The sequence below is a fragment of the Equus przewalskii genome, chromosome 2 (genome assembly GCF_037783145.1).
Source record: "Equus przewalskii isolate Varuska chromosome 2, EquPr2, whole genome shotgun sequence".
NCBI classification, from domain to species: Eukaryota; Metazoa; Chordata; class Mammalia; order Perissodactyla; family Equidae; genus Equus; species Equus przewalskii.
The window spans coordinates 76,132,358-76,156,776 of NC_091832.1; the positions used below are offsets into that span (position 1 = coordinate 76,132,358).

The 24,419-nt window shown below is 36.5% G+C and overlaps 1 protein-coding gene across 2 annotated transcripts in view; it reads left to right on the plus strand.

Annotated features, from left to right (window-relative positions):
• The window catches only part of GASK1B (golgi associated kinase 1B), a 49,172-nt gene extending 25,052 nt beyond the window's left edge, over positions 1 to 24,120 (plus strand). For both annotated transcript variants that reach the window (XM_070608810.1, XM_070608812.1), the window contains 2 exons: positions 18,136 to 18,362; positions 21,334 to 24,120. In XM_070608810.1, coding sequence (XP_070464911.1) covers positions 18,136 to 18,362; positions 21,334 to 21,541 — 435 coding nt within the window. In that variant the 3' untranslated portion in view covers positions 21,542 to 24,120. The remainder of the gene's footprint in view (positions 1 to 18,135; positions 18,363 to 21,333) is intronic.
• The last annotated feature ends 299 nt before the right edge of the window (positions 24,121 to 24,419 follow it).

Genomic DNA, 24,419 nt, shown 5'->3' on the forward strand with positions numbered 1-24,419 from the left:
CCTTTTTATAAGATCATATCTTTTTTTTAAAGATTGGCACCTGAGCTAACATCTGTTACCAATCCTTTTCTTCTTCTTCTTCTCCCCAAAGTCCCCCCAGTACATAGTTGTGTATTCCAGTAGTAGGTCCTTCTAGTTGTGGCGCGTGGGATGCTGCCTCAGCATGGCCTGATGAGTGGTGCCATCTCCAAGCCCAGAATCCGAACCAGCGAAACCCTGGGCTGCTGAAATGGAGTGCACAAACTTAACCACTCCAGCCGTGGGGCCCGCCCCTATAAGATCAGATATCAATGGATCTTTTTACTTGCTATATTTAACATCATACAATGTTTATAGAGAGATGTTTATTGAAAATGTTTATTGGACAAATAAATGAACAAACAGGCTATTTTTCATGAGTACCATATTAAATAATCTTTTATACAATAATCCTTTTCATCATTTATACTGAAATTTTTATTTTAAAGTCGAATATATGCCTTATTTGCAATGGTGTTTGGGAATGTCTTGGAATGTATTGGATGGATTTTGTGCACAATCTTAGAAAAGTTGTGCCTGAAGCGAGCTAAAATCACTTGCTCTATGATGCTACAGCAAGGGCAAGAGAATACAGAACCCAGTTGTTAATTTTCTGTACACAGCATTCTTTTTGTTCCACCCAATTAACAAATCTACATTCACAAAGACCATGCCATTTTACTGGGTCTGTAAAGTGTGACAGAGGCACAAGTAATCTTTTATTCTTGAAGCGTGGGAGTATGAACTGCGTAGATAAAATTCACCTCCATTAGGATGACAAAGAGTAGTATTCTGGAGAGCATTTGAGTTTCCCAGATTTAGTCCAGTTTCTTTCAAAAGATTATATAAAATAGGAGGAGAAGATTTAGGATGTAGAAAACTTGCTTCTTGATCTCAGAGGTAGTCTGTGTGATGGTTAGGAGCTGAGATTCTGGAGCCAGCCTGCTAAATTTGAATCCCAACTGCCAATACTAATTTTTTGACATTGCAAAGTTCTTAACCTCCCTCTGCCTCAGTTTCCTCATCTGTAAAGTAGCAATAATAACATTGTTTATATAGAGGGCTCTTGAGAGGATTCAATACTTTTATATGCTTAAAGGATTTAGAATAAAGCCTAGTATGTACTTAGTATTACATATTAATTAAGAAATTAATCATCCAGAAATAATAGTTGAGATAAGTATTAATATAAGAAGTAAAATATTTTATCATTTTTATTCATTAAACTGTAAGTCGTTCCCAAGTCATTTCATCTTTTCTACTCTTATGTGCTTTCATATTTATATGATAGATCTTAGCCTATTGAGTTTTAATTGTTTTTGACTAGTCTGTCTTTTTTAATAAGCTTTGAATTTCTCAAGGGCGAGTCCCTGTCTTCTTTAACTTTGTAACCTTTCAATTAGCAGCAGAGTGTCTGAAAATGTCACAATTACTGAGGGTATTGTTTTTTGATCAAAGAAAACTACCCAGTTATATTAAAATATGATATCCAAAGTGTCAAATTAAAAATGTTAAAAGCGAAAGAAATAAAATATGCTTGCAATAAACAAAGTTTTGTTAAAGGAAGAGAATTAGAAGTTTAAAGGAAATGAAAAATCAACTGAATAGAAAATATTTAATATTTTTACTATTTAATGGAGTTTTCTCTGCACTGATATTTTCTAAGAATAACTTTTTGTTTGATGAGAAATTAAGGAGGACATGATGGAGACCAACAGAGAGATGTCTTGGGAGATATTTGCTTCCATCATCAACAAGATAAGTTACGCATATTTTTTCCACTTGCATTTTATAGACATTTTTTGAGATCTTCTCTATTCCAGACACTTAGAAGGTTTAGTGCTGGTGATAAAAAGATGGATGAGACCATCTCTCTGCCCTCAAGAGTTACACAATCTAGAGCCAGCCCTGATGGTCTGGTGGTTAGGGTTTGGCACTCTCACTGCTTCGGTGGCCTGGGTTTGTTTTCTAGTATTGGAACCATACCACTCGTTTATCAGTTGCTGTACTGTGGTGGTGGCTCACATAGAAGAACTAGAAGGACTTGCAACTAAGATATACGACTATGCACTGGGGCTTTGGGGAAAAACGAAAAAAGACGGAAGATTGGGAACGGATGTTAGCTGAGGGAATATCTTTCCCTGCCAAAAAAACAAGAGTTACACAATCTTGTAGAAGAGACAGATAATCATATCAGAATACTTCAGGTGTCATAATTGAGTTAAGTTAAAATCCTATAGAAACAAATAAGATGCTATTAGTGCTGGTGGAATTGGAGGTAAGAATGTGGCCAGAGAATGTGACGTTTAGTCTAGAAACTGAGGAACCTGCAGAAATCAGGTGAGTACAAGAGCCAGGAAGAGAGCTTCAGAGAGAGGAATTCTATCCAAGGGCTGAAAGTGTGAAGAAGTTCAGAGTGGGAAAAATGATGCTTATGGACACTTCCTGTTCCACTGAGGTAGTTTTCTCCCAGATGGCTGTGAGTAATGAACTTAATGTTCATAAATTCAACAAGCAGCAACAATCTGAATTGGTAAGCCTTGTCTCCTGGAGTAGTCTCTCTTCAGTTAACTTTCCTAACTCTTACCTGGCTTCTAATGATCTAGTTCTTGAATATAGTGAATTTGATTAACAAATGTTAATCTTTGGCCTATTATCTCCTATTCTTCAATCTGTGCATCATTTTTTCCACTTAATGATGTGATATTAGTAAAAGTAAAAATTCCAACCAACTATCATCTAAATAAGAGGAAATACTACTTTTCACTAAAAGAATATTTGTTTCTGGAGGAATATTCTATCTGCTAGGCAAAGAAAGATTCTAACTGTGCCTCCATGATAGATTATGGGGGCCTTCCAAGCCTCCCCTTCTTTATTCCTGCTACTCAGTGATCAAGGGTCTCGCCTCCAACTTTTAGAGGTCACTGAGGAAAAACACAGGCAGGTGCTCTCACAGCAAGAGGCATAGCAATCCAGAGGACCGGATACTGGGATTTCAAATAGTTTGGGTCAGTTTTATTGTTTTGAAGGATTAGCATACTGCCAATCAAAATAGCCTCCAGCCATGTATTTATTGGTAAGTCCAAGAAAGCAAATGGCTTAGTTTCTTGTTCATTTGCTAGCAAACAACGAGTGATGATGTCAGATACTGTCTTGGCTTCAAGTAGCAAAGAAAGTCTAGGATTAGCTTTGAAAGTATTGGTTGGCATGCTGAATTATCTGGGATCTAGGGAGCAACGATCGCCAAGAATCAGAGGGTTTAGAGAACAATATATTCCTACCTTTTATTGTTTGTTGAAAAATCTTCACAATTTCTTTTTATGGTGAGAATCACAGTGGTTCACTTGATTACAGAGAGTCACTTACTAAGGTAAAGGACACGGGGAGTGTCATGTGACATGGTAGGCATTAAAAATAACAAACTCCTAACTTCACAGTTATGGCCATACTAAGCACTGAAATGTATTGTAGTTACTACGGAATTTTAATTGTATAAAACTAAGTTTGCCCTTTGCTATAAATGAAGTTCAGAAGTCTGACTGACGGTTTCAATTCTACATATGTTCATACTTTGTCACTAGGGGAAATTATTTTTGTTATTAATGATGCCACAATATGGGGCTTACCTTAAGGCCTCAGAAGATTTTCCAAATTATCTTGTGACACTACCGTGTTCTTCTTCTGAGTACTGCTTGCAACACATGACAAACTGACCAGAAAACTGGGTATTTATTAGGCACCTACAATGTCTTTATTGCTTTGTGTGTTTAGATGTGTCTTTACACATCTAACAAAAAGACAGGGGAACTGATGTAAAAGAAACATACGGATTGACTTCTGATATGAAAGAACACAGAGATTTTTGCAGAGAAAATGATATAAATGAAATGGATAAACCATGCCATGAAAGTATTTTTATTAAAGAAGGATTTGGGCTATCTTGATATTTCCAGGAAGACTTGGCTTCTATTTTTTATTCAATTATTTTATTATAAAACTTTAATATGGCTCTTTATTTTTGTCATCACGATTGATGAGAGAGAACAAAGGACATCAGATTTATGCATAGGTAGCTAAATAATAATTTACTTTAAATAGCTAGCAAGTTGTCATTTCAGCCTTTCAGACTTGATGTCTAGAAGTAAATTTGTCGCATCACCCCCTGACAATTTGCCCTCTTGACTTACCTATTTCTGTTCATGACATTACTATTTTTAAAATCAGCCAGGTTTGAAATTTTCGAATCTTCCTTTGCTTAGTGCCTCATATTTGACTAGCACTAAACTCAGTAGCACTGACAATTCTCCACAATCACTCCAGGCATGTTTTCCTTTTCATTCCTATTAACGCTACACTAATCAGACTCTTATCAATATCCATCAAGATGTCATGTGAGACTCCGAACTGGTTTTCTTGTCTTTAGTCTTCTCCAACTGCAGTTTATTGTGCAAATCATTGCTGAATGTATCTTTCCTGCTTCCCTTTTAATTGTGTTACTTCTTGCAGAAAAACTCTGAAGACTTCTATTTGATTGGAAAATGAATTTTAAATGACATAGTATATTAGAAAATTTATTGTGGAAAAGTTTAAACAGAACAGAAGTAGATAAAATATTATAATGAACCCTCATCCAAATATAATAATTAATCAACTCATGACCAGTCTTGTTTCATCTCTATTCCTATTTACTTCCTACGCCCATATTAATTTGAAGCAAATCTCAGACATCATATTCTTTCATCTATAAATATTTCAGTATGTATCACTAAAAGATAGAATACACAAGCACATAATCATTATCCCACCCAAAAGAAAAATTTGTAATAATTCCAGTCAAATATCCAGTCGTTGGTCAAATTTTTAATTGTCTCACAAATGTCTGCCTATTTATCATGTGTCTATCTGTCTGTCTGCCTGTCATTTTTGCATAGATGGGGGAAACTGCAGGGACTACCTCCTGTTGTATTTGTTAACTACAGAGCTCTCAGTCTGCAGAATTCAGGAAGCTAGTTGAGATTTTATCCTCAGATTTTTTTCCCCAAGGTCTTCATTCTTTTCACTGAGACATTAAAAAAAAATGCCGAAGAACAGAGACTAACGTAACAAATATCTTGTTGTCACCTTCTAGAATTATCCTGTCAATATTTCTTTTGCGTATTTGCTTTCAGTATTTACTTTAGAGATGTAAATACATTAAAAAGAAGTTAACGTGGGGCCAGCCGGATGGAGCAGCGGTTAAGTTTGCACGTTCTGCTTCAGCAGCCCGGGGTCCACTGGTTCAGATCGTGGGCTTGGACCTATGCACCACTTATTAAGCCTTGCTGTGGCAGGCATCCCACATATAAAACAGAGGAAGATGGGCACGGATGTTAGCTCAGGGCCAATCTTCCTCAGCAAAAAGTGGAGGATTGGCAGCAGATGTTAGGTCAGTGCTAATCTTCCTCAAAAGAAAAAAAAAGTTAAAGTCCCTGTTGACCATGTCCCTTACCTGCACTTTCTCCCAGAGGTGGTCACTCTGATGAGATTAGTATGCATCTTTTTAGCCAACTTAAAAATAATTTTACATGCATAATAAGTGAGTATCTGTGTGTTTTTTTTAAACTTACATACTATAAATGCAGTTGACCACATGCATTTTTCTGCAACTCGCTACTCCTGTTTTTAACAGTTACTCCTACTTTTAACAATTAGAAAGAGGCAGGGTCTAACCAGGCTGTGGTTTTATGATGCCAGAAATAGGGGTGTACTGGGAGGTGGATATCAGGGCGGGTCTGTTCCTGAGAACATCGGTCTGCAAGGCAGCAGCCAAGAAATTTTCCCTAGATTGGAACCAGAGTCCTAATGTGACAAATACCACAGAACATTTATTTATTGCTTTTGGCCACTTTAACATCATATGAAAGGCTGTGCTTGGCATCGTAGGTGTTTTATTTAAATAGTTTGCTTTATAACCATTCATTCTAGTTTTCCTGTTAGCATAGCTTAGTACTTTTTATTTTACTTTATAAACAAAACCAGGAATTATGAGCATACAGGATACTGTGGGATTTAACTAAATTCAACAAACTTGAACTGAGGAATTTCTATCTTCTGTCTAGACAATTCCTATCCAATCTGCGGGCCTCAGTCATCATTTGAGATTTTTGTCATTTGGCTCTTGAATCGGACACAATGTCATTTCCATGCCTGGGAATTATTGTCCTCTTGTTTCTCAGTGCAGTTCTTTCCTAGATGTCCTCTTGGTTGAGCCACACAAGGAATTCCACTTTGACTATTCATGACTGGCTCCTTTAGAATCAGCCGTTCCAAAAACAGTCTGGTCTAGGAAGTCTGTAAAATCTCTCCCTGCAGAAATTGACCTGCTGGGTTGTACCTTCCCACTGAGAAGTTAAGCCTTCTCCAAAGCTCGGGGAGATTAGGACACAGACAGTAGAATTCTATTGGCCTATTCTTCAAAAGACAAATAGTTTCACTTTTTATGGCCCTGAAATGGAATGTACTTCTGCTGCTAAAGGTTCTCTACAAGAATATGACAGGATGGAGAAAGTATATACAAAAGTACTGACCTATGAGTCTCTCTTTTGGGCTTTGACATCATTTCTCTAGTGGAGAAGTGACTTTTGGAGACCACATTCTCTCACTTCACAGAATTTAAGCTATTTGATTTTTCACAGAGGCAACTTTGAAGAGAAAGAGTTGTCTTGCCACACTGACCCTAGTTCATCACAGAGGCATGCTTTTAGCTACCTGGTCTCTACAGCAAGAACGTATTTCTCTGGATCCTGGCCTACTTCCTGTTAAGATTTCTCTGTGTCTCGAAGCATATCCCTCCTGTTAAGGAGCATACAGAGTCCTCAGATGTCTACTTCCAATTTAAAAGCCTTTTGAATTTCATATGTTCTTTCCACGTACTGTCTAGCATTTATTGTCAGAGATTTCTGACATTGATTATGCTAAAGCCCCATTTGCATAAAACATGGACTAGGAAGTTGGTTAACATGGGTCCTTAGGTCTTTGCTCTTGTTTCAGTCTAAATCAAAGGGAAAAATGTCTGATGAAATAAGTTATATTCCTAAACTTCATATTGCTAAGTGACAACCACTGAGCATTTCTGGGTCAATTCTAATTTAATTATTAATCAAAAGTGTAGCATTTAATTATACTATACATAAATAATTTATATATTATTTAATTATATATCACTTTTGCTTTTTTCAACCTTTGCTATGGAGTTTTTAGATGGTGCTGGAACGGATCAGTGCATACTTAGTATGCGTCAACCCTAAATCTTGTTGTATACATAGTTGGGCCAGAGAGGTCCAGGATTCGAGGCAGGCTGTGTAATTCCATAAATAACCTTTTGATTTTCAAAGATTGTTTAGTGCATTGTTTGAACTAGCTTTTGAGATTGGCTCCCCCACTAATCCTATGGCCCTGAAACAAAGACAGTTTGAAACTAACCTTGAATAAGGTTGACTGAGGTTTGACTGAGGTTCAAACAGGAGGTCTAAGCATTGGACCTCTGGGGAAATCTGCCAGAAAGCCAATAAGAAAACCATGGAAAACTTAACACAGTAGTATTCCATAGGAACACCTGAGAAGGAAGGCAGATAGTCATCTGGCTCAATAATTTTTTTGTATGTAATTATTTTTCAAAGATTTATGGTTCATTTTGCCCAATGATGTGAACTCAGAGAGGGTTAAGTGAGAGCTGGTTCATAAGGCTTCTTATTAGTTCCATGCTCTTCCCAACCATATTCAAGCTGCAATTTGTAGACACAAATAAATAAGAGAGATACAGAACTTCAAAAGATTATTACTATTTATGATCTAATTGAATGGAACTGTTTAGGGCAATGCCTTTTTTGTGGCCCTTTCAGGGGGTCCAAGAGGTCAAAATTATTTCCTCAATAATATTGAGAGAGTTTTTGCTTTTTTCACTATGTTGCTATTTGCAATAGTGTGTGAAGCTGTTGGTGCCTCAGCATGAATCAAAGTTGGCACTAAATTGCACCAATAGTCTTGCTACTATTCATTGCCACTGTACTCACATGAAAAAAGCACATGGAAAAATGCCTGATTCACTTGAGAATGCTCTTGATAAAGCAAAAAAAATGATTAATTTTCTTAAGTGTCTACCTGTAAATATATATCTTTTTAACCTTATGTGTGACAAAATGGAAAGAATGCATAAAGAACTTCTATTGTGGGGCTGGCCCAGTGGCACAGTGGTTAAGTTTGCATGTTCCACTTCTCGTTGGCCTGGCGTTCGCCGGTTTGGATCCCGGCTGCACACATGACACCCATTGGCAAAAGCCATGCTGTGGTAGGCATCCCACGTAGGAAGTAGAGGAAGATGGGCACAGATGTTAGCTCAGGGCCAGTCTTCCTCAGCAAAAAGAGGAGGATTGGCAGCAGATGTTAGCTCACGGCTAATCTTCCTCAAAAAAAAAAAAAAAAAAAGGAAAGAATTTCAAATGCATTTCACACTTTAGTGGTTGTCTTGAGGAAAACTACTTATGCAATTGTTTGAAGTGTAAAGCAAACTAGCTGCTTTTTTCATTAAACTATTTTAACTTGAAAGAAGAATTCTATTTCTCTTATTAGTTTTTAAGAAAGTTTAGCAATTTCTTTTAAAAATATGTTAACATGTAGTGAGTGTATCAGTATTACTTTTAAATGAATTAATATATAACTATTTACATTTTTTTTCAATTTTAATTTCCATGTGGTAAAGAACTCACGTAAATGAATACTTTTGGGAGGGTTCAATAATTTTAAGAGTGCCAACTGCTTCTGAAATAAGAAAGTGTGAGAACCGTGGCTCTAGGGTAATTTTTCTGAAATAAACTCCCCTTTGTATAGTACCTAGTAACTTCAAAGGTATTCCATTTCTGTAATAATAAGATTCTGTGATTTGATTTTAAGATTCTGAGCTTTTCGTAAGACAAAGGATAGGGGAAACCTTGGAGGTCTGGCCTATCAGAGACCTTTTAGTCGTTAGCCCTTTGTATTAGACAGATTTCAATTGGTGAACTGAGAGGAGCTGGCATCCATTCCTTCATTTTTTTCAACAAACATTTATTATGTTCTCTGTCAAATATGATATTGATCGATGTGGAAGATACACAGTGAATCATACTTAAAGGCGTTAGATTGTAGTCTCTGTAAAAGCAAGAATCTTATCTTTTCTATCTTAGGAGGCAGTGTGGTGAGTCGGACAGAAGTTGGTAGAAATCCACATTATTCCCTAGTTGTGCCTCCTGGGGCAGGTTATTTATCCTCTCTGAGTTTTTCCTTCATTTGCAATGTGGGAAAAACTGTTTTGTATCCTTTTGGGTCGTTTTGATAATTGGAAACTTTATGATGTAAAGTGACTTAACAGTATCTTGGGATTTTATATGCAAGCTGCATAAAGTACTTTATTCTATAGTAATTTGCTAATCCAGGGAGCATAGAAACAAATCCATTTTCCAATAGGAAATTTTATATATACATGTAAAAATAATCTTTGAAAAAAGTTTATTTTAGTAAAGTAGGATTTATGTATTTATTTTCTCTTTTTTTCCTTAGCTTTATTGAGGTGTAATTGACAAAATGATTGTATATACTTAAAGTCTACAACATGATGATTTGATATACATGTGCATCATGAAATATTTACCATAATCAAGCTAATTAACACATCCATCACCTCACATAGTTACTTGTGTGTGTGTGGTGAGAATGCTTAAGATCTGCTCTGTTAGCAAATTTCAAATATAAGATACAGTATTATTAATTATAGTCTGATCCTTAGAACTTATTCATCCTGTAACTGAAAGTTTGTACCCTTGGACCAACGTCTGCCCATTTTCCCTACTCCCCAGCCCCTGGCAACCACCATTCTACTCTCAAGAACTATTTATTTTTAAATAATTACAAAATAATCAGTCTGTCAGAATTAATTAATTTTTTGTAAAGACAGCTGATTTACATTAGAAAAATGAGTTAAAATAACTGTTAGATATGTTACATTAGGTTGTGTTAATCTTTGTTAAAGAACATAATACTCTTGTTAAAGATGGGAAGCAAACTTTATTCAGGACTGTCGCGATAGGTGTAGGGACCACTGCAATGGGATTTCACAGTGAGGGAGAGAGCTTGGGTTCAGCCCCTAGTGTAGCATGTGCCACTGGGAATTTATAGCCAAGGAGCAGCATAGGGGTTGATGGATGGAAAATTACTAAGAGGAAACATCAAGGGTAAGGAGCATTCTGGGTAAACCGGCCTAACCAGATTCTTGCTGAAGACAGGCCAGGGTGATGAGACATCTCCTGGGGGATGGTGGCAGATGAGGAGCTTGATTAGATATGGAGAGTGATTAGATATCAAAGATGTGGGGTTCTGGTTAAACTGACTTAGCAGGGTTCTTGCTAAAACTAGATTTTATAAGGAAGTGCGCAGATAGGCCTAGGAGAAGTTTCCGGAGCCTGGTCAAGCAAAGAATCTTTGTCACCATAATCAGAATTGTGTTTTAGCACAGTCAATTAATTTCTCTTTACTTATTTTTGTCAATTTTCTTATAATACTACATTATAGGAGAAAATACAATTGATAGCATTTCTATAGGAACACTAAAAATTAATACACAAGTCAAGCAAAGGAAAGGTTTTCAGTGACAATATTCCCTCAGATGTAAATGTACACAATTTTAAGCTTATTTACAACCCTATTTAATGTTAAATTGTTGAAAGTGGTGTTTTATTTTATTGAAAGCAAGCATTTAAAAAAATTTTACTTATACTGGTTATTTTATTCCTGCTTTAAATTTATTTGCTTAATATACATGCATTCTATAAATCAGAATGTCATAAAATATAAAAATTCTTGCTTTTCTTAGTCTGAGTGCTCCTATAAAATCTTTACAGGAAGGTGGGTGTGCCTTTGGCGAAGTCTATTTTCATGCAGCTCTGCTTGTGCAAATCATAGAACGTGAATTTTCTTTCTCTAAAAATAGATTGTCACTTGCTTAGTGACTCTCTCTAGAGTCTTTCTGTGGCAGAATGATGATGACTTTTGGTACTTACTCAGAGGTACGGTATCTGGATTCTAAACATTGCATCTATAGAAATAGATCCAAATATATTTTAGCATTAAAATATTTTTACTTATACGTAAAGCAATATTATTATGTCTTTACTTATGATTCAGAATTGTGGAAGAAACTAGAGATTCTGCATTGAGTTGGTTCCACTGATAGTTATTTTTAAATGTGGAATTTTGGAGTTTGGATGGTGTGGATCAATGACTGCTCTTTACAGGGGTGGAGGCACAAGGGAGTCTGTGCCCACTGTTAGATGTATATGTTGCAAACTATTTTTACTTTTCTTGTTGTTCATCAAGTGCTCGGCTAGTCACATTTGCATGCATACTAATTTAACAGGCACCTGTTGCCATGGCAGCACAGCACAAAAATGAAATCTATTGTTTTATGAGGTGAGAATTCCCAAGTGATGCAGGCGCAGGCTGGTGAGAACACTTTTGCTTTCCCTTTGTATAGCTCCCTAGGTGAGAGGCTAGGTCTGTGTTAACAAGCACCGTCAGGACTGTGGGATTTGTCTAAGGCTGTTCTCTATCATCTGGTCAGCCTTCACATTCATTAGACTACAGAGATCCAGTCTAGCTCTACTGATAACATGGCAACCGTACACTGCTGTGCACTGTCCAAATTCATGTAAAGGATTTTCCAGTGTGAGTTATTAGCGATAAATAAATAAGTCCAGATATTTTTGTGTTTCTCTGTACCAAGGGTGGGGCCGTTAATAGTAGCAATTCTCACTGTCTTTTTGCCTTTTTGAAATAAAATAATTGCTGAAAATGGGACCTTTTCTTCCTATGCATTTTCTAAAAATGAATAAGATGTCCAATGAGATAACTGGGATTCAGAGGAATCTTCCAGAAAACTGCTAATTATAGGAAAGAATGTCCTATTGTTATTTTTGTCACATCTGTTTGTTGTGTATTTATTAAATGCCTATTATGACCAAGGTGTTATGGCAGGCTCTTTGTGAGACATAAGAGTTCATGGTCCGTGGTTAGTGAAATTAAACCCACGTAAAGAAGCCAACCAACAGCAAATGAGAAGCACAGGCAATTCCATTGTTTGTTCCCTTCCTATTTTTTTTTCCACTCCATTCACTAGGTGCTACTTTAAAAAGACTCACGTTTTGCTATACCACCATTATTTTGCTTATTTGATTCTTTGAACAGAAGACAGTGTTGTGGAGGAGCATTGTAAATAGCCTAATACGAAGTGAAAAGCAGCTTTCAGCAGAGTTCCTTCAATAATAAACATTTATCAAGTGCTTACTATGTGCCGGGCATTGGATAAGTTACTCCGATGAATTGTTCAGTTCCACTCATTACATGTTTTATTGCACAATTTAAACTTTCTCTCTAAAAATGCAATTTTCTTTGTAAAGGTGCAGTTTTTAAATGATAAAAACAAATAGCTTGAAAAAAGATGGTGAAAATCTTAAGATATTGACTTACCAAACCAGAAACATACATACACACACACACGCACACTCACTCACTCAGACACTTAAAGAGGTGCAGGGAAACAGAGGTAGGAAAATATAGAGTTATGTAATTTAACTAAAAGAAATGAGGAAATTGTTTGGATAAGGGAATTTCGAATCTATGTTAGAAAGAACACCTTCATTTGACTCTCTTCGTCTTCCAAGTACATTCTGCCTTGGTTCCCTTCAGTTTTTGTTCTTTGAACATTTCACCCGATGTCCCGCTTCCTTGCCTTTTGCCATACTTCCAGCTCTACATGAGAAGATGGTAGTGAACGTTGCAGACTTTCTAGCTTTCCCTTCTAGGTATAATACTCACATTCACCCTTTGCTCTGACAACCTGCCTTCACGCTCCCCTCCCATCGATGGTGCAGTCTTGGGCCGTGCTACTCAAAGCGCAGCTCCAGGGCCCATGCTAATTCATACCGCGTGAAGTACGAAAATTGCAAATAAGCATTTAAAAATTTGATAGCATTTTGGTAGAGTAATTTGTCTATTGAATCTAACAAAATATTTGACTGGTATTTTGTATTTTTAAAAATTTCATTTCTTTAGTAATAAATTATCTTATTCATTTATTTATTTTGACAAAGCAACAGATCACATGGGTTGTGGAGCCGGGGGAGAGACAAAACAAAAACACCTGGTCTTTCACTACAGACAGTTTGAGAAGCCTTGGTCTAAGATACTTTCAGTTTCTCTAAAGATATCTCTGATTTTCTACCTTCATACCTTTCCCTATTTTTTAGCTAATACTGCTTGTCTCTTAAAATCCAACCGTAGGGGTTGGCCCAGTGGCGCACTAGTTAAGTTTGCACATTCTGCATCAGCAGTCTGTGGTTCGCCTGTTCGGATCCCAGGTGCGGACATGGCACCACTTTGTAAGCCATGCTGTGGCAGGCATCCCACAAATAAAGTAGAGGAAGATGGGCACGGATGTTAGCTCAGGGCCAGTCTTCCTCAGCAAAAAGCGGAGGATTGGCAGCAGATGTTAGCTCAGGGCTAATCTTCCTCAAGAAAAAAAAAAAACAAAAAACAAAAAACCCAACTGTAATATCTTCTCCTTCTTGAGTTTTTCACTGAACTCCTCCACTGAAGTTCTTTGTATTTCTGTTGAAACGAATGTTTATGGAACCTGGTATCATTTAACATTCTACACAAATGCACCTGCTTTTTTTATAGTACCACCTTGGAGGCTGTTCCCGAGAGATATAGTCAGGATGGATAAGAGCATGGACTTGAAGTCATAGACATCTGGTTTAGAATCCTGAGTTCTGTCATTTATGAGCCGAGGGAACTTGGGTCAGTCAACTAGCTTCTTTGTGCCTCAGATGCCTCATTTACCAAATGGAACTATTGGTAGCACCTATGTGTTCACATTGCTATGAGGATTAAATGAAATAATACGTGTAAAGTATTAAGAGTACAGTTCCTGGCACATAGTAAATAATCAATGAGTGCTATTATGTTCTTCATTATGAATATTAGCAGCACTTTTAGAATATTTTTTATTGCCTTTATTCAGGCGTTGCCTGAAATTAGTAATTCAATCACATTGTTTTGAGGAAAAAGGAGATATAAAGAAACTACTACAATTGCTTTGATAGATTCACTTTTTGAGGACACAGCTGGAATGGGTGTTGTGCAAAAGAGTGAAAAGTCATGGGATTTCTGTGAGTTTCTAATGGGCTTTGGAGAGCTGGTCAGTGCAGCAGAAGCATCCTTGTTTGGGCTTTGTGAACATAACTTGAGTCACTCCTAAGACGCTTTTTCCTACGGGCAAAACTCACACTACAAAAAGGAAAATGGAATTTTAAAAAATACTTTAGAAGAAGGCAATATATCTAAAAATATCCCCACCACCAAAAAAATTTGGCTGGAACACCTGGATTTTTCTGAGTTTAATTTTAGTTAGGTAAACATTGAAAAGATATATTTTCCTAAAAGAGGAAAGAGTAATCTTATGGAAAATGATCATTGGCAGTAATCTTCAGATTCATATCAGTTTTGCAAAAGATTTTCCTTGTTTTGAGGAGTGAGAGATGTGAATTTGAACAAGCTGCAATAATGATGATCAACACTTATAATCATTTAACTGACAAAATTTACCCTCAAGTAATCTTCTTTGTAGGATAATTATCTAAGAACATAGACACATAGATGTGAACTACAGTGCTTAATCATGTGATAGGTAAATGAAACGACTGTTTTAATATGCACTAAACAAGCATGTTAAAACCATGTTATGGATTCATAGCTATCTAGGATATGCTTTCTTAGGCTTTGAAAAATAGGTAAACTCTCTTAAAAGTAAGCAGAAGTATATTCAATGTAACTAAATTAAATGACAAGGAGAATGGTGCTGCATATAAGCGAGTGGATTATGGTTTTGCAGTCAAATTATTTTTGGTATATTGAATGTGAATTCAAAAGGAAGACTGTAAACTAAATTCTGAGAAGAGCTAGGGAACAAGATTTAAGAGCTATTTAAGCCCTTGCTGGACAAGGGCAATAATGCAAAGACATAATTTACTGTAGTGGGAGAATAAGAAAAACAAAATCAAACCCAGATTATTTGAGGCCTTACAATCTGATTCTATATCTATAGGTGTACACACACACACTCAACACATGTTAACATACCCACCAAGAACATGAAGAGATCAGAATAAAAGGAGTAGTAAAAATTTTCTGGAAGAGAAGTTGAGCTGAACACACACAGTCGTTTTCAATAATAAGGTCTGTTAGACTTGAATGGCACAGCAGTCTGTCGGGGAAGTGGTGAAATCATCACAGACTGTTGAGTGACTCAAAATTAGATCAGACAAAACACTTTAAAAATATACTGTAGGAAACAATCTTATGTTGGGAAGGCAATAAAAAGATGACCTAAATTGATCTTTTCTATCTTCAACTTTTAATGCTGGCTTGTAGTTTAAAAATAGAGAAGTAAAATATTTACAGAGATACTGAGGGTTAGGGCCTAAACTTCGAAGTGCTTATTATTTAACCTTACTGTATATGATACTCATGGCTTTATTGTAGAAACAACAGAAATGTAGCTATACATCTTAGTCCTTTCCCCACTACTATGAAATCAACAATGAAGAAAGAGCTTAGGGTTCAGAGCTCTATTTCAGAAGTGGTTGGTAGATTTGTCCTTTAAAGTTAAGTTCTAAATGCATTTATGCAACATAACCGACCCTGATGTTGTAGTCACGTTAAATAGGATTTAGTTTGTTTCCCACATGTAATGTCGTTATAACTAGATATAAACATACAATGATGATGGAAAAATGATATAGAGATTCTTTGAGAATTATTAACTGATGTGTATTAAAAAAGGGAGATTAGATGAGAAGCAGCTTCTAGAAGAGTTATTTTTTATGTTCTCCCTGACCCCTTGATCTTAATTTAAATAACTGGCAATCAGATGCAATCTCTTTATTTTGTTTGGTTTCTCTTATATTCAAAAGCAGTCAGAGTACTACATAAAATGAATGAAATTGTTTGAGAAACGGCTCAATAAATTTTTCTAGTGTTTTCTAAGTTATGCTTTTTTTCATTTAACCTATGGCGACTTACCTTTGGGAAACTTTGCTATCCTCATGTCAAACACATGCACTTTAACTAGCAGTGGGAACTTACTGTTGCCTGGAGTCAGCCTGTGTGACCTTTTGGATAAACCATTGGTTAGACTCATGGCCCCATGGATCAGCTGCCTGGAACCGATCCTGACGGAGGCCTCCCTTATCTGTAGATTGTTTCTAGACCAGCAGTGTACCCTCTGAGCTGTCCAAATACTTGGTGGTTCACTGACCTTCCCTACCTCATGTGACTGGTTTTACATAAAATTCATAGAAAATTGGCTTATGCTAACTTCTCTTATAATCCCGGCTTCTCAAAGTTTGCTATTTGATACAAAGTCCACTTATGTGCAGAAAACAGAGAGGAAGTTCATTTGCCCAGTTCTTAAAGTGTGCTGAGGTAGTAAGGCAAAATTAAATGACCACTTCCTTTTCCTCTGGAAGTAGAGGTGGTGGGGATGTGCTGGCTATGGACCACATTTGCCTTGGTGCCTAGCTCACTGATAGGTGGTGGAGGATGTTCAAAAAACATTTGTTGAATGAATGATCATTTTCAAAGTAGGGTAAATTTTGGTGGTACTATTTCTGTATTCCTTTATTAGCAACTGGCCCCCCAGAGTGGCTAGCCTCACAGGATTTGCAAAAACACAGGAGGAGGAGAAAGGATGGGAATGTAGTGCTAAAAGAATAAAAGTGACAGTCTGTGTCTAGCCATCTTTTGAATCATGATCATATTTACAATCTTCTACCAGCCTTAAACTATTTACATGACTTATTTGGGGCGGGGGGAATCATGGAATTTTGGAGACAAACGCAACTGTGTCTAAATCTTAACTTCGCTACTTACTAATATTCCACTCAGAGCAGATTATTTAATCTCTTTGATGCTCAGTTTTCCTTTATTAAAATGGAGAAATTACCTTTTGCCTTGGAAACTTGTTTGGAGGTAAATCACTTCATAACATGTGTATGTGTGTGTCCCAACAGTGGTAATAACAGTTTTCATTTTTTGAGTATCTTCTAGATGCCTGGGTCGGGGCTGGAGGGTATACAAACATTTTTGTTGATCTTCCCACTAGCCATGCAAGGTGAATACTTTCATGCCCATTATGCAGGTAACTAAATTGAGAGCCAGCGTTGTAAAGGAATCTACACAAGGTTGCAGAGCTAAGTGTGAAAATGGAGATTTGACCTTAAATTTGTCTAACTCCTGAGCCCAGGCTCTAATTTACCCTGATTAAAAAATTTTATTTCTTTCCTTGCCCAAAAGAAATGGAAATAACCCAGTTCTCTCATAATTAATCTCTGTTTAACTTCTTCTATAGGGAGTAGCTCAATTCCCCGTAATAAACCCCAATAGGACCAATAGTTTTGTTAATTCTGCTCACTTCTTTAGAATCTAGTTGTGGGCTCCATACAGCTAGTGTTTTTAGTTATCATTATTGGATCTCATAACTTTTCGATAGATTTGTTCTATGTTATTTCAGATTAGATATCATACTGAAATCCAGAGAGGTTAGGAGTTGCATAAACTTGTAGAACCACTGAGATAACTCAGGTTTTCGATAACTCAACCTGAGGGAGAAAACAAGATATAGCCTTCTGGATATGTAACAGCACAAGTTTTCTATCTTTTGTCATGAACAGAGTCAGAGATTCTTCTGGCCTGTATCTACACGTGATATCAGTGGGAACCTTGAATATTAAGGGTGGAGATGTCTTGCCTGGCTGATCTAACTTTGGACCTGTTAGCAGAAGGCTGGAAATGCTTAAAACCATAGCTGAGTCAGAAGGATGTGAACCTTGGACTTATTCTGACAGTTGCCTTTAATTAAATGAGCTTGGCCCTATTAGAGTCTGGCAAGTCAGCTATTTAAAAAGCGCTAGTTCTTTAGAAATCTTCTAACTTTCCCAAGTTTTGTTTTTACTCAGCATCTTGGATTTTGTTTTTGTTTTCCATTTTCAGATTTATAATCGCTTAGATTCAAATTGCTGTGGATTCAGACCTCGAAAGGAGGATGCCTGTGTACAGAATGGACTGAGGCCCAAATGTGACAACCAAGATGCTGTGGCTCTAGCACACATTATCCAGCGAAAGCATGACCCAAGGCATCTGGTCTTTATAGACAACAAGGGCTTCTTTGACAGAAGTGAAGATAACTTAAACTTCAAATTGCTAGAAGGCATCAAAGAGTAAGTTTTATGATATAGTAACATTTGCAGGACATCGTTTATATTAAATAATTAGTAACGTTTTGAGAAAACTCACACTTCATGTCTAGTCGAAAGGAATTGTGGATGTGGAAGCTGGGAATGGAGGCTCAGAAGAAGGAAACAAACCCACATGGAACAGAACAAGTGTGCAGCCAGGGTGTCACTATCACCGACCCATGCAACCTACAAAGCTCCCACTACATTCACATCCATCATGTTGCTTGGCCCTCTCTGTGAAAATCCATATGGATTGGGTTGGAAGCATGCAGGAAGAGTACTTTATTGAAATTGTCAGCATTTTGCTTCTCATATTTTCTTGCATAAAGCCACACGTTGACACTTATAAGGATACCATTCCACCTATCTCTGGAATAGGAACTAGCAGAGCAGGAATAAACAGGTGACAGAGGCTCTGTTATTAGGGCATGGGACAGGGGAACTATCAGACATGCAGATAATGACATGGTAGGATGTCCAAAGGCATAATAAACTCGAGTGACTTTTATGAATGTGGTGGAAAATGAGAGGCAACCTGCCAAGTAGAACATGGTATCAAAGGACAGTGGCTGTTTAATCCAGGTAGGAGAGTTTTTTGAGCATTTGGAAATCCTTCCCGTACACATAGATTATGGAAAAAAATATCTTGAGCTTACATCTCTTTGGAAATAAAGGAAACAAAAACACTTAATAGTGGCAGGAATCCCACTATAGGCTAGATGTCAGGCTCCACCTCATAGCTACTCTTCATATTATTCTCACCTTGGTCAGAAATCAGAGGGACTATGAAGTTGGGCTATGTCTGAGACTTGATAATAGAGGAGTGCATTCATAAAAGAGTTAGCCAGCTGTGTGAAGCTAACTGACTTCTGGGCAGCATATGAGCAAGTCTAAAATTGAGGGTGGAACTCAGGTCTTCCAAAGCCAAGGCCAATAATTTTCCTGCAATAACTTGTGGTGTTCATGCTGGTACTACTACTCTTGTTAATAATACTCTGAAGCAAATTTCAGTGGTTCTTTCCAGCACTATGAATTAGGTAATGAGGATTTTATGCACTTTCAACACTAGAGGCCATATTCTTTCTATGCGAGTTTCATGAACCCCAATTTCATGAGTTTTTGCCGTGTCTTGCCCTGTTAAGACCCACTCCTCATGTCTCTTTGTGGATTCAAGATGAGATCTACAGCACATCCTCTCTTTTATGTGTCTAAATTAAGGAAATTTTATGGGTAGGAAAATTTACATACCTAAGGCATGCCTTACTGAGCTGATATTACAGGGTCTTCTTGAATTCCTAAATTTCCTCTTAGAACTACGAGTGTCTAGAGAATACAGTCCATTCATTCCATACATTCAGATAAATATGAATCCTGTTTTATTTATGCTTTCAAAGATTTCACTTTAAGTGCATTTTGAGGAGTAATGAGTTTAAAGTGAAATCTTTGAATACGTAATTCACACATTGAAAAGCAAAAATGAAGACTTTACTACTGAGCCAGATTTATGCATAGAATATTCCTGTTAATCAATGTAATGCAAAGACAGGTAATTTTTTGATTTTCCTTTGTGAAAAAGATTTGTCACTAAAGAGATCATCTCAGTTTCATCTCATACATCCTGCCACAGCTAAATTAGTTGAAGGGCCATAGAATTTATGTCATAAATTATTAATACCTCATAGAGCAAAAATGCCTGCTTAATTAATACTGTGGCTACTAAATTAAATAGTACATGTCTTCAGGGAGCTCAGAGCATCTTAGCATTATTGAATTCCACACTTACTCAGACTCATTAAGCACATCCAGCTCTGTGGCCTTTGGTCTTTCCCCAGCATCAGAAGTGCTGGTGCACCTGGATCCCTGGTATTCATGCCCCCTGAGGGCCATCCCCAGCTCGCACCATTGAAATTTCAAAAAGGTGCTTAGAAGGCCTGAAACTTCTGGCAAACTGTACTCTTCAAACAAGTCTACGTTCTTATTTTAGTTTTTAAGGGACAAATTAGTTTACTTGAAAATGGCTATTAAATACTTGTATTTTTACTATGCTTTCATCAGCATGTTAATGAAAGCTGAGAGAGGCCAAATTGGAGATTCAGCAAAACATTACTTATCATTTTGAACCAGAAATTTTACCAAGTCCTTCAGATAATATGTGCGCAAGACCCCGAGCTTTATACTTTCTAAATGAAGGGCAGAAAGCACAATACACCCTCTGAAGGCCATTCAGCAAGGATACTTCTAAACTAGCTTCAGGCTTTCTGGGGGGATGTTTCATTGTGGAATGCCCTGGCTCGAAAACTTGAGATTTGCTGAATTTATTTGAAAACAATTTAGTATTCCAGGTTAATAAAATGCCCCCAGATCCTCAGAATTCCTGAAGTATAACCGGAATCAAAGGCAATTCTTTATTTAATTGGGCATTTTGCAATGATTCCTTTCTCTTTTTACTATATATATTTTGGATTATTTTACATTAAATTCACTCATGCAACTTCTACTCAGGAAGAGTACTTTATTGAAATTGTCAGCATTTCGCTTCTCATATTTTCTTGCATAAAACCACACGTTGACACTTATAAGGATACCATTCTACCTGACAGATTAAAGTGGTTTCTATGGGTGAAATGGAGCTGAAGATTGAGGAAAGTATTTTTGCCAGACTGGCAGAATCCTTTTTATTTCTATGCCTCTCTTTGCCTACATATAATGACCTTAAGTGAGATGTTAGTATGTCAAGCTCTCAATGACATAGAAAATTCAGCTCCCTTGAAACGTATTCTTCTACTATATTATTATGGAGAACTGTCAGCTTGACAATGACAAAAATGTTTTGATTCTCAAGGTACTATTTGATAGTGTGATTTATGCCAGATTAATGAAGGGCAGAATAATTGGGTACGGCATAATGTTTCCAAGCAAATACGAAGAATAAAATATCATCTTATCTTTTCAGGTTTCCCGAATCTGCAGTTTCTGTTTTGAAGAGCCAGCACTTACGGCAGAAACTCCTTCAGTCTCTGTTTCTTGATAAAGTTTATTGGGAAAGTCAAGGGGGTAGACAAGGAATTGAAAAACTTATCGATGTAATAGAACAGAGAGCCAAAATCCTTCTTACCTACATCAATGCACACGGGGCCAAAGTGCTGCCTATGAATGAATAACAAAAGAATCTTCTGGCTAGGGTACTAGATATATTTATGCATTTTCGTTTTTGTTTTTAAATCAAGTATGCAAACCTCAAGCCATTCTAGGAATGAGGCAATGTAGATGAAATATATAAAATAAATGAATTTAACCAAGTATAGATGATAGGCCTGAGCACTATAAGCAGACTTTAAAAGCTTTTCAAAAACACACTCCTCCAAAAACATTTGCTTATATTTGTCTCTAACATCGTGTCACATGTCATGTGAGTCTTAACATCTGATTACAGAATGATTGCAATGAACATGCCAGCTAGCTTTGTTAAAATATTTGTCATGTCGTTTAATAGAACAGGGTAAACCAGAGGTAATGATTCCCTTAATAAACCATATTTTATGCCACATTGACTGGTCTGACCAAATACTAATGGGAATGGTTTTTGACGTTCTTCTGTTTCTGATTGTTAAAACAGAGCAGTCCCACACTACCCAGAGACAACTCTACATTGGAAAGCTGAGGCTCACGATCTGCAAAAACATCAGAGCGTACACTAATTCTAAACAGAGATGGTGGGTTATTTGCAAACACATCAGTATATATTCTATTGTATCTATAAATGCAGCCATCTCTGTGATTCTGAGCAGCGAGAATCACCTTTTCCATTCCTTTTTAGAAATTTATTTTGTTGTCAGTATAGAAACCATCCAAATTTGACAATTTATACATTAGGTAGTTTTGCTCTCTCAATTTTGGCCCAATTTATGTCTAGTAGCTTAGAAATGAAGCAATTTTAAGGTATAAAGTTACCTATTTGAAACTGTACTTATAGAGTTATCTTTTTTTCAATAGATTTTTAAAAACAATTTTGTCATTTTTATGAAGGATGTATTATAACTTCTATACATTTTATTGATAATAGTAAAGTTCTTGAAATTTGTTTTGTGTAATTATATTTAAACCAATTTAATTGATATTGGCCAGATATTGACAATAGGACCAGATATTGAATGTGTTTAAATATATTTTTTGGCTTATTCCAATATGAGAAATATGAACAAAATAAATTAAAACCTGACTGTTGAGTTCTCCTCAATGAAAGTGCATGACTAGAACTAAAACAGCAAATTTGGGCAATATTAAGCCTCAAATAATTATCCCCAAACTCCCTCTACCAACTTTTTAATTAGGTGGAAGGATGAGGGCACATAGTATTCACGTGCTGTGTCTTCATGTCCTTGGAAGATACCCACGTCATCATGGATGATAGATGTTCTTATAGAAGTTTCAAATCTCAAACAACTCATTACCCTTCCACACCCACACATCCCACCCCTTATTTAAAAGCTGATATACTAACTCCTTTCCCGGAATGTTTAAAAATACAATTTAAAAATGTTCATAATACATACATCCTCTGTTTTCTCAGTTCTGTGTGTTATTGCTAAAGAGCACCCCATTTTCTGTGTTCTGATCAAGGCTAACTCAGTACCACTGTAACTTCGAACTATTAAGGACATTACAATAAGGGTGAAGTTTTTTAAAAAGAACGTATCTATAGATTCTAATTTATTAAAGTACATAGGGACAAAATGTCAAAATAACATGTTAAGTACAAGAGAAGATAGACCAAGGTGAAAGGGATTATTTGATTATCTAACTGTAACTTTTCTAGGCTCAAATTCAAGTACTACTTTTCAGCACCCTTATTTGCTGGGCTGACCCTTGGAGCGTTGGTCTTCAGACTGTTCTCCTCTCTGTTTGCCGCTCTGTGCCCTGAGTGCCTCCCTCTGGTCCCACACTTTCAGAATACTCTCTGGCTCTCCTTAGTCTCCAGGTTTACCTGCTATGTTTGGGCTTTTTAAGATCCCTTTTTCTCTCATTAATCAACGTATTAATGGAAAATTGGCCTGACAAAAGTTTTGAGACGCAGCTTCTACTTTGAGCCGCTGACTTGAAGTGATTCTGTCAAGTTGCCTTATACCTTGTCTTATCAAGGTGGCATATTTGCATTATAATGTGCTTTTTATGGACTATACCATCTTTATCCAAATTTGTGATAGTGGTGGTGGGAATTCCAGGCTCCTTAGAAGCGAGGTTTAATTTTGTGTCTCAAGCTACACTGCTGTTGGCAGTTTGGTCCTCCCATATGTGGGTCTGACTTTGTTTGTTTGCCTCCAGTTATTCCAAAATGCTTAATATTAAATAAAAGTTCCAGGAACACATGTTTATTTTAGTCACCTTTGCTTTTTAAGAATGTATTTTGTTTTATAACCAGTAAATAATTCATGCTGTATTGTTTTTGAATAATGGGTAGCTGAAGGCCAGGCATTTAATTCTAATAATAAGTATTGCTCCTCTTTTCTGTTACTGAAACAATGAGAATACTCTATGCCTCTCAAATGTACTCAGATTATGCTGTGGTTTGGTTCACATAAGCGCATTATGTGGCTTATTTATAACTTGATAAATTTAAAATAGAGCAATTTACCTTGGCAGACATACAAAAGCTTACTCTTGTGTGATTTATTTTCTTTAAGCTGATGATATGAAAATAAACACATATCTTAAAACTATAATAAAAATATTAGAAATGAAAGATGCGTGCTTTTTCTTTTGTAGATGGGTTACTTTTCAGAAGTTAAGTATGGAGGAATGTTTGCTACCTTTATCCATGATAAAAGAAACAGTTGAATAGTCAAGAATTTTATTGGATTGTGTTTGTGTATGCATATATTTGATATCATTATTAGTGATAATATGCCTCCTCTTGGTGCACATATCGCATTGTTTTAGGCGGTATGCAAACTAGTTAACAGATACCATAAACTATAAGAGAATATTTAATTTTTGGCTTTCTTTTCTTTGGGGTGAGTCTTACAATTATGTTTAAAGTTT